Source organism: Eimeria necatrix, genomic scaffold, assembly GCF_000499385.1.
Source record: "Eimeria necatrix Houghton genomic scaffold, Enh_scaff1100, whole genome shotgun sequence".
In the NCBI taxonomy this organism is placed as follows: Eukaryota; Apicomplexa; class Conoidasida; order Eucoccidiorida; family Eimeriidae; genus Eimeria; species Eimeria necatrix.
This window is the reverse complement of record NW_013651894.1, coordinates 1-10,000: the sequence shown is the minus strand read 5'-3', so window position 1 is coordinate 10,000 and position 10,000 is coordinate 1. Positions and strand designations below refer to the sequence as shown.

The window sequence follows — 10,000 nt, the reverse complement described above, 5'->3', positions numbered from 1 at the left end:
GCAGCTAGCTAGCTGTGTGTAGCTAGCTAGCTGTAGGGGTTCTGGGCCTCTTTGCTTTTCAGGAGGGCGAGGGGGAAATGCCGCTGAGTTTGACGGACTTATTGACAAGTGTAAGAAGCTCTGCGGGCTTAGGGTTTAGGGTTTAGGGTTTAGGGTTTAGGGTTTGGGCAAGGGTTTAAGCTAGGGTTGGGCCAAACCCTTGAGCTTTAAGGCGTTTAGGGCTAGGGGCCTGGACTAGGGTTTAGGGTTTGGAGTTTCCGTTTATCGTGTAGGGCGTGGGCGAGGGTTTAGGGTTTGGGCTCGAGGCTTGGCCTAGGGTTTAGGGTTTAGGGTTTAGAGCTAGGGTTTAGGGTTTAGGGTTTAGAGCTAGGGTTTAGGGTTTAAACCCTAAACCCTCTTTCCTTTTGCCTGCGCCCCGCAGTCTTCTCCAGGATTTAAAAAGCTGCTGCAGAAGATAACAGAACAGACTCAGCTTTCTCCAGGGGCCCCCAAAGAGCCCCAAGAGGGGCCCCCCGGGGGGGCCCCCGGGGGGGACCCCGGGGGGGCCCCCCAGGGGCCCCCGGGGGCCCCCGAGGAGGAGGGCAGCAGCAAGGGGGCCCCCTCTGCGGAGAGAAGTGCAGCAGAGAAGGAGGCGAAGAAGACGAATTCAAAAAGAGAATCGACGCACGCCAGCAGCAGCAGCAGCAGCAGCAGCAGCAGCAGCAGCAGCAGCAGCAGCAGCGGACGCAAGAGTCAGGAAGGCTCAGCAAAACCCAAAAAGAAAGATGAAAGAGGCTTTCCACAGGGTGAGGCAGCACTACTGAAGAAGAGGGGGGCCCCCAGCTGGGGGCCCCCCTCCAGTTTGGGGGCCCCCGCTTGGGGGCCCCCCTAAGTGGGGGCCCCCAGCTTGGGGCCCCCCTGTACCCCCTAGCAGCTATTGTGCAGCGCAGCAGCAGGTGGTGTGGCTTTGCAGCAGCTGCAGCAAAAGCATAGCAGCAGCAGCAGCAGCAGCAGCAGTAGCAACAGCGGCAAGCGGAACGGCCGTTTCTTTTGGTGCTGGTGGCTATTATCTGCTGCTGCTGCTGCTGCTGCTGCTGCTGCTGCTGCTGCTGCTGCTTGTGAATTCAGGGCCTCTCCAAGCAGTCCTCATCATGGGCCCTGACGGCCGCATTCTTAACTTCGAGGGGATGGAGCCTCCTTCCCCAGAAGGTGTGCAGGGTTGCTGCTGCTGCTGCTGTTGCTGCTGCTGCTGCTGCTGCTGCTGCTGCCCCTGTTGCTTCTGCTGCTGCTGCTGCTGTTGCTGCTGGTACTGCACGGGGCTTTGTCTCTTTGCATTCGTTTTGAAAGTCCCTCCAGGCTTTCCCCACTTCAGCCACTGCTGCTGCCACTGCTGCTGCTGCTGCCACTGCCGCTGCTGCTGCTGCTGCCACTGCTGCTGCTGCTGCTGCTGCTGCTGCTGCTGCGCATTTGAACAGAGCTTTCGCAAATCCCCGAGGCCTTCTCAATGCTTGCGAAGCAAATGGGAGTTCCCTTCAGCCAAGAGGCTGCAGAGAACATTCGGGAGACTTTAACAAAACTAACAGCGCAGCTCCCCAAGGGGGCCCCCAAGGGGGCCCCCCCCAAGGGGGGCCCCCCGAAGGGGGCCCCCCCCAAGGGGGCCCCCCAGGGGGCCCCCCAGGGGGCCCCCCAGGGGGCCCCCAAGGTGAACCCCCAAGGCAAAGAAAACCCTCGCAAGGCCAAAGCTGCCCCGCAGATGAAAAGCCCGAAGGAGTCTGAAGAGCTGGATGACCCTTGGGACGAAGGCTGGGCGGCCGCGGCGGACAGCAGCAGCAGCAGCAAGAGCAGCAGCAGCAGCAGCAAGAGCAGCAGCAGCAAGAGCAGCAGCAGCAAGAGCAGCAGCAGCTCGCCAGCAAGCGACCCCGAGACCTTCTTCAAGGGGGCCTTCAAGTTCATTGCAGAAGCAGATCCTGCTGCTATGGGAATGTTAATGCGCGCAGCAGAACAGCTGGCGGGCCGGAGGGGCCCCCTGGGGGCCCCCCCCCCCTCAGCCCTGGCGGACTTTCTGAAGTCTTTGTCTGAGGGGCCCCCGGGGGCCCCCCAGGGGGCCCCCGGGGGGCGCTCAGGGGGGCCCCCGAAGGGGCCCCCGGAGGGGGGCCCCGGGGGCCCCCGAGATGAGAAAGGAGACCGAGATGAGCTTTAGGGGCCGCCGCCAACGGCCTTGCTGCTGCTGCTGCTGCTGCTGCAGCAGCCTGTACAGAAAAAGCTAATTCAGCAGCGAAAGCAGCAACAGAGCGCTGCTGCTGCAGCGGCAGCATCGGCTTTTGTGAAGTTACTGTTAATGCCGTTGCTGCTGCCACAACAGCCGCAGCAAGCAGTTTTTTGCTGCTGCGTTTGCTGCAGCAGCAGGAGCTGCTGCTGCTGCAGCAACAGGAGCAGTGTCTGCTTTTTGCTGCTGCGTTTGCTGCAGCAGCAGGAGCTGCTGCTGCTGCAGCAACAGGAGCAGTGTCTGCTTAAAGACTAGTTCGGGCCCCGGCTGCAGCAATCCTCTAAAGCAGCTTAAGTGCTGCAGCGCAGCACTTTCGTGCTGCTGCTTAGCCCACAAAACTTCCTAATATCTGTACCCTCTGGAGACCGCAGCAGCAGCAGCAGCAGCAGCAGCAGCAGCAGCTTGTTTCTGAAGAGGCACTGGGCCCCTTTTAGCCAGCTTAGAAACCCAAAGGGGTTCCCCCAGCTACACCCGGCAGCAGCAGCAGCAGCAGCAGCAGCAGCAGCAGCAGCACGCAGGAGCTACTGAAGTAGCCCCTACTTGTAGCTTTTCAGCCGTTTTCTGCCTCAAGGGGCCCCTAGACCCACTTGGGGGCCCCTAGACCCACTTGGGGGCCCCTGGGGCTGCCTAGGGGCCCCTAGAGCTGGCTAGTGGCTTCTGTACTTGCCCAGGGGCCCCTAGGGCTGCTTGGGGGCCCCTAGAGTTGCTGGGGGGCCCCCAAGGGCCCCTAGGGGCCCCCAAGGCTGCTTAGGGGCCCCTAGAACTGCTGAGGGGCCCTAATGGTCGCTAAGGGGCCCCTAGAGCTGCCTGGGGGCCCCTAGGGCTGCTTAGGGCCCATTTATTAATCCAGGGGCCCCCAGAGTCGCAAGGGGCCTCTAAGACTACCTAGAGGCCCCCCAAGACTGCCTAGGGGCCCCCCTAGGCTACCTGGGGGCCCCTAGGACTGTCTAGAGTCCCCTAAAGCTGTCTTAGAGACCCCTAAGACTGCCTAGAAGCCCCCTAAAGCTACCTAGGGGCCCCCTCAGGCTACTTAGGGGCCCCCCAAGGCTGCCTAGGGGCCCCTCGGGCTACCTAGGGGCCCCTTAGGGCTACCTAGGGGCCCCTAAGACTTCTCAGGGGCCCCTAAGACTTCCTAAGGGCCCCCTAAGGCAACGTAGGACTATCTAGGGGCCCCGTAAGACTGCGTAGAGGCCCCCTAAGACTGCGTGGGGGCCCCCTAAGACTACCTAGGGGCCCCCTAAGGTTAGCTTGGGGCCCCCTAAGGACCCCCTAAGGCTACCTATGGGCCCCCCGAGGCCCGCTAGGGGCCCCTTAAGACTAACTAGGGGCCCCGTGAGGCTAGCTAGGGGCCCCCTAGGACTACGTAGGGGCCCCCTGAGGCTCGGTAGGGGCCCCCTAGGACTACCTAGGGGCCCCCTAAGGCTAGCTTTGGGCCCCTAGGGGCCCCCTGAGACTCGGTGGGGGCCCCCGGAGCTGGAGGGGCCCCCCGTTGGGGGAAAGAGAGTTTCAAACTGTTGAGTTGGGATTTAAACCCACAGCGAGGCGAAGGCCCACTGTGGGGCACGGCTACAAATGGGGGCCCCCGGGGGCCTCCCAGAGACAAGACGGGGCCCCCTGGGGGCCCCCCAGACAAGACAAATGGACATAAAAGCGGACAAAGAAGCCAAGAAAGCCCCACGCGCTGCATGCAGCGGTGCATGCATGCACGCGGCTGCGCATGCATGCAGCAGCGCATGCATGCAGCAGCGCATGCATGCAGCAGCGCATGCATGCAGCAGCGCATGCATGCATGCAGCAGCGCATGCATGCGCTCGCCCTCCCGCACGCACCTGCGCATGCATGCATGCATGCACGCATGCAACTGCGCACGCGTGCATGCATGCATGCATGCATGCATGCACGCACGCACGCATGCATGCATGCATGCATGCATGCATGCATGCATGCATGCACAATTGGGGCTTTCTTCGCACGAAAACGCATGCAACTCTCTGCATGCGTCCCTAGCCGCATGCAAACGACGGGGCTGCACACAAAGGCGGCCGGAGTTTCAATTGCCCCCAACTGGAGACTCAGGGAGCCGCAGCAGATGTCAAAAAAGCAGCAGCTGCTGCTCTTGCTGCAGCTGCTGCTTCTGCTGCAGCTGCTGCTCTGCTGCAGCTGCTGCTCTTGCTGCAGCTGCTGCTCGTGCTGCAGCTGCTTCTGCAGCAAAGTACAACTGTTCTCTCTTACACGCACACAGTTTCCTTCACCTTTTCGCTCGTCGTCTCTGCTGCTGCACCGCCAGCAGCAGCAGCAGCAGCAGCAGCAGCAGCAGTTCCTGCTGCTGCTCCCCCAGCCTCCTGCAGGCTCGGGGCCCCCAGCTCTCCGTCTCTGCCCTCCTGCTGCTGCGGGCCTCCTGCGGGTTGCGAAGCCCCCTTGGGGGCCCCTGGGGGGGGCCCCCCTACGGGGGCCCCCTTGGGGGCCCCTGGGGGGGCCCCCGGGCCAGGGGCCCCCTTGGGGGCCCCCTCTGCCCTTTCCTGCGACAGCAAAGTGGGCAGGGGGCAAGAAAGAGAAGGCGGAGGAGCTGTAGCAGCATTTAGGAGATGTCGAAGTCTTTTGTAGTTGGGTTCAGGAGAAGCAGCAAAGGCAGGAGCAGCAGCAGCAGCAGCAGCAGCAGCAGCAGCAGCAGCCCCGGCCTGCTGCCTGCAGCGCTTGGCGCAGCCGCCGGGGGCCCCCAGGGGGCCCCCCTCCGCCGGGGGGGCCCCCCTCCCCCGCTGCTGCAGGGGGCCCCCCGGGTCGTCCCAAAGAGCAGCAGCAGCAGCAGCAGCAGCAGCAAGGGGCTGCGTGGGAGCTGCGCAGTTTTCGTCGGTTTCCTGCAGACTAGCAGCAGCAGCAGCAACAGCAGCTTTGATGGAGTCCACCAGGGGGGCCCCCACTGGAAAGAAACCCCCCTTTGCTTCTTGTTCTTCCAAACAAGATCTGATGGATCTGGAGAGGACACATTCCAGGGTTTCGTGGATGGAGGGGCTTCCCTGCTGCAGGGCCTCCTCCGCGCTGCAGCAGCTGCTGCTGCTGCTGCTGCTGCTGCTGCTGCTGCTGCAGGGGGGCCCCTTCAGGGGGCCCCCCTCCTTGGGGGCCCCCCCTGCGGCGGGGGCCCCCAGCGCTGCAGCGGGGCTCCTGGGCGCCGCAGCAGCTTTGTGTTTGCTGCTTCTGTGGAGCTGCTGCGCGGGCGCCGCTGCTGCGCCGGCCGCAGCAGCAGCAGCAGCAGCAGCAGCAGCAGCAGCAGCAGCAGCAGCAGAGCGCTCGCTGTCGCGCTCCGCCAGCAAGTTTTCTTTAAATCTTAAAGCACTTTGCTGCGCCTCTTCAACACTTTTGAAGTTTTTTATGTAAAATGATTTACTGTGTTTGGACCCATCGCTGGTTTTCCACTGCGCCATGAAGCGGTTTTGGCTGCGGTCAAAAGTTATGCTGCCGGAGACCACCCGCAGCCGCTGCTGCTGCTGCTGCTGCTGCTGCTGCTGCTGCTGCTGCTGGTGCTGCTGGCAGCAGCAGCGGCGGCGCGGCCCAGGCGGCGCAGCTCCGCGGCGGCTGCTGCTGCTGCTGCTGCTGCAGCAAACGAACGGCTCTCCGCCTCAACTCCCGGAGAACTCCGCCGCCGCGAACTGGACCCTCGGGGGGCCCCCCGGGGGCCCCTCGAGTTTGCTGCTGCGGGCCAGGGGCGCCCGGGGGGCCCCCCCTCTGCGCGGGGGCCCCCTGCCCTCTTGGCCTTGGGCTTTCGGGGGGCCCCCCCGGCCTGCGCCGCGCCCCCGCTGCTGCTGCTGCTGCTGCTGCTGCTGCTGCACTTGATGTCCTGCAGCAGCGACAGGGCCCTCAGGGCCTCCTCGCCCAGCAAGCTGCTGGGGGGGGCCCCCCGCAGCTCTGCTGCGGGGGACAGCAGCGCCTGGGGGGCCCCCAGGGGGGCCCCCAGGAGCCCCGCGAGGGGCCCCTGGCGCGGCAGCAGCGGCTGCTGCAGCGCAGCAAGGGCCTCCTTGGGGCCCTGGCAGACCTCGAGGCCGGCCAGGAAGCTTTGGATCTCTGCTGCTGCTGCTGCTGCTGCGTTGGGGGCCGCTGCTGCTGCTGCTGCTGCTGCTGCAGTCGCTGCCGCCGCCCCGCCCGCCGCTGCTGCTGCTGCTGCTGCTGCTGCTGCTGCTGCTGCGGGCTCGCCCAGGGCCTCCTCCCCCCCCTCCTGCAGCAGCTTCTTAAACCCCAAAGCCTGCTGCCTTGCTGCTTCCCGCCCCCCGTATTTGCTGCAGCTGAAGCTTTTGCTGTGGCTGCGGCCTTGGGATCGCCAAAAAGCGATCCAGCGGTTGTGAGTGGCATCGAACGAGACATTGGGGCAGTCTGCGGGGGCCAGGGGGCCCCCCAGGGGGCCCCCCAGGGGGGCCCCCGGGGGGGCCCCCAGCAGGCCCACCGGGGGGCCCCCCGAGGCCCCCGACTCCATGCAGGGCCCCTGGGCCTCCGCGGGGGGCAGCGGAGGGTCCAGGGGGCCCCACAAAGTGCTGCTGCAGCCCAGGGGCCCCAGAGGCAGCTGCTGCTGCGGGGCCCCCAGCTCGGCTTTTCGCAGCAGCAAAGGGGCCTCTGCGAGGGCTGGGAGGGGGGCGGGGGGCCCCTTCTTCGTCCCGCTGCTGCTCTGCTGCTGCTGCTGCTGCAGCGGCGAGGCGGCCACGCCAGCTGCTGCTGCTGCTGCTGCTGCTGCAGCAGCAGAGGGGCCCCCGTCGCCCAGCCCCGAACCCCCAAGGGCCTTCAGCACTGCTGAAGCTGCCCCAAGGGGGCCCCCCTTCTCCCCCCCCACTCCGAACTGCGCGGGGCGGGAGGCCCCCAGGGGGGCCCCCAGGGGGGCCCCCAGAGGGGCCCCCAGGGGGGCCCCCAGGGGGGGCCCCCCCTTTGCTGCAGGCGGCAGGGGGCAGCCGCAAACGGAGTCCAGGGGGGCCCCCTGGGGGCCCCTCACGTCGAAACCCTCGAGACCCAGGGGGGGCCCCTCAGCCTCGGGGGCCCCCTCTAGGGAGCGGATAGTGGGGCTGCACAAAAGGGAGGGTACAGGAGTGGTTGTGACGGAAGCTGCTGCTGCTGCTGCTGCTGCTGCTGCTGCAGCGTCTGTTGCTGCTGCTGCTGCTGCGCCGCGGCAGTCGTCGCCGAAGCGCCTGCTGCGCAGTCCGCCGGCCGCCGCTGCTGCTGCTGCTGCTGCTGCTGCTGCGGACCCGTCGAGCGCTGCTGCTGAGTCTGCAGCAGCAGCAGCAGCAGCAGCAAAGGCGCTTTTGCGGGGCAGCACTTCTTTGGGGTTTGCTGCTTCGTACAGCAGCTGCAGCGCAGCAACAGCGTCCTCAATGGCCTGCTGGGGGGCCCCCCGCAGCAGCGCGAGGGGCCTCTCCTCAGGCAGCAGCAGGGCCCCCTCTGCTGCTGCTGCCAGCAGCAGCGCGGGGGCTGCATGCACTGCATGCAGCAGCAACTTTCCCAGAATAACGTGGGAGTAAATGAACAGCTGCTGGGGCCCCTGGGCCCCCAAAATCATACCCTGGTGGTAAGTGTAGAGGGGGGGGCCCCCCGGGCCCTGGGGGGGGGCCCCCCTGCTGCTGCTGAGGGTACAGAGGGCCTCCAGCAGCCTGCAGCAGATTAGCTGCTGCGCAGCAAAGCCCTCGGGAGGGTACCGGAAGAGGCCCCCGCGAATTGCTGCTTCTGGCGACGCCAGGGGGCTCCCGCACGTGCTGCTGCTGCTGCTGCTGCTGCTGCTGCTGCTGCACTTGCTGCTGCTGCTGCTCGCGAGGGGCGCGCAGCTCTCCAGCGGGTCGCGCGCCGGCAGCGGCCCCCGGCAGCCTTTGCTGCTGTTGCTGCTGCTGCTGCTGCTGCTGCTGCTGCAGCTCTCCGCTGCAGGCGCGCCAGGGGCGCCCTGCGGCGCCGCTGCTGCTGCTGCTGCTGCTGCTGCTGCTGCTGCTGCTGGCTTCACGCAGACCACGTCCAGGGCCCGCAGCAGCGCCTTGCACTTCGCAGGAGTCAGGGGGCCCCCCCCACAAACTGCCGGGAGGGCCCCCTGGAAAGCAGCAATATAGGGCCCCAAGTCTGCGAGAGTTTGGGCCCTTTTGATGCGGTCTATGTGTGCTGCTACGGAAGCAGCAGCAGCAGCAGCAGCAGCAGCAGCAGCAGCAGCAGCAGCGGGCTCGCCGCCGCTGCTGCTGCTGCAGCCCAGGCCCAGGCCGCCCATCAACTCCACCAGCACCGCCTGCGTCGCCGCGAGGGCCCCCCCCTCTGCGGGGCCCCCCGGCGCTGCTGCTGCTGCTGCTGCTGCTGCTGCAGCGAGGACGCGCGGCGGCGAGGCTGCTGCTGCTGCTGCTGCTGCTGCTTCTGCTGCCAGCGGGGTTGTTGCTGCTGTCGAGGCCCCCGCCAACGCTGTCGGAGAATTCAAAGCAGCAAGGGCCAAAGCTGTGTCCTTCTCAAGGGCCCCCTGCATGCGCGGGGGGCCCCCCGGGGGGCCCCCCGGGGGGCCCCCCGGGGGGCCCCCCCCCCCTATGGGGAGGGCCTCGGGGGCCCCCCTTCCTGGCAGCGGGGGAGAAGTGCATGCGGGGGGCAGGGCCTCTTCTGCTGCTGCGGGGGGCCCCCGGGGGGCCCCGGGGGGCCCCCCCCGCTGCGCCCCGAGGGGGGGGCCCCCCGTGCTGCTGCTGGGGCCCTTCAGCTCCTGCTGCGCTGCTGTGGGGCCCCACAGCAGCCGGGACAGAGAAGCAGCCTCGAGGGCCCCCAGGGGGCCCCCCGCGGCGTGGGGCTGCCCGGGGGCCCCCTCTGCAGGGCTGGGGGGCCCCTTGGCTGCCCCGGGGGCCCCCAGGGGCCCCTCCAGGGGCCCCTCCAGGGGCCCCTCGAGGGGCCCCTCCAGGGGCCCCTCCAGGGGGCCCCCCAGGTCCTCTGTAAGAGAAGCAGAAACTGCAATAGGGGGGGGGGCGGGGGGCCCCTCGGGGCCCTTGAGGGCCTGTCTCCAGAAGCCCTCTAGCAGGTGGGGAGCCAGGGGGCCCTGCGTGCTGCTGCTGCTGCTGCTGCAGCCGCTGCTGCAGCCGCTGCTGCAGCTGCTGCTGGCGCCTGCTGCAGCAGCCGCTGCTGCTGCTGCTGCGGCCTGACGGAGATCTGCATGCGAAGCCATGGCCACTCAACCAGCTGCTGCAGGACGGGGGGACAAATGCTGCAGCAAAGGACACCGCAGGCAGCGCAGCAGCAGCATGCAGCAGCAGGCAGCAGCAAGCAGCAGCAGGCAGCAGCAAGCAGCAGCAGGCAGCAGCAAGCAGCAGCGCGCAGCCCCGGTCGCGGCAGCAGCAGCAGCCGCAGCCCGCGGGCGGCGCGCGGCAGCAGCAGCAGCAGCAGCAGCAGCAGCAGCAGCAGCAGCAGCAGCAGACAGCAGCGCCGGGGCCCCCAGGGCCACTAAGGGGGCCCCCAGGACCCAAAACCCCAGGGGGGCCCCCCGGGGCCAAACCCTAGCAGCTTACAGCGAGGGTTTGGGGGGGAAGGGGGGCCCCTCTGCCTTGAGAGGAGAGAAGAAGGGCCCCTGTGGCCCAGCCATGAACAGGGGGGCCTGCAGGGGCTGCTGGCGCGGGTCTGCTGCTGCTGCTGCTGCTGCTGCTGCTGCTGCTGCTGCTGCTGCTGCGTGCGCTGGGCCGCGCGGGGCTGCGCGGGCACGGCGACAGCCTAAAGCTGCAGCCAATTCAAAAGGCGAATATTTTGGAGACGAAGTTGGGGGGGAAGGAGACTGGGGGGGCGGCA

At 67.2% G+C, this 10,000-nt stretch overlaps 3 protein-coding genes across 3 annotated transcripts; 1 reads left to right on the top strand and 2 right to left on the bottom strand.

The window, feature by feature from the left end:
• Positions 1-77: 77 nt before the first annotated feature.
• On the top strand, positions 78-2,179 carry ENH_00003710 (hypothetical protein, conserved; the record flags this gene model as incomplete). The annotated part of the gene is made up of 4 exons (XM_013578351.1): positions 78-110; positions 422-785; positions 1,108-1,188; positions 1,455-2,179. 4 exons carry the CDS (start codon positions 78-80, stop codon positions 2,177-2,179), a joined length of 1,203 nt encoding a protein of 400 aa, XP_013433805.1.
• A 2,294-nt stretch (positions 2,180-4,473) lies between these two features.
• On the bottom strand, positions 4,474-5,664 carry ENH_00003700 (hypothetical protein, conserved; the record flags this gene model as incomplete). Its single annotated transcript, XM_013578350.1, has 1 exon — positions 4,474-5,664. One exon carries the CDS (start codon positions 5,662-5,664, stop codon positions 4,474-4,476), a length of 1,191 nt encoding a protein of 396 aa, XP_013433804.1.
• Positions 5,665-5,690: 26 nt separating this feature from the next.
• On the bottom strand, positions 5,691-9,386 carry ENH_00003690 (hypothetical protein; the record flags this gene model as incomplete). Its single annotated transcript, XM_013578349.1, has 1 exon — positions 5,691-9,386. One exon carries the CDS (start codon positions 9,384-9,386, stop codon positions 5,691-5,693), a length of 3,696 nt encoding a protein of 1,231 aa, XP_013433803.1.
• Positions 9,387-10,000: the final 614 nt, after the last annotated feature.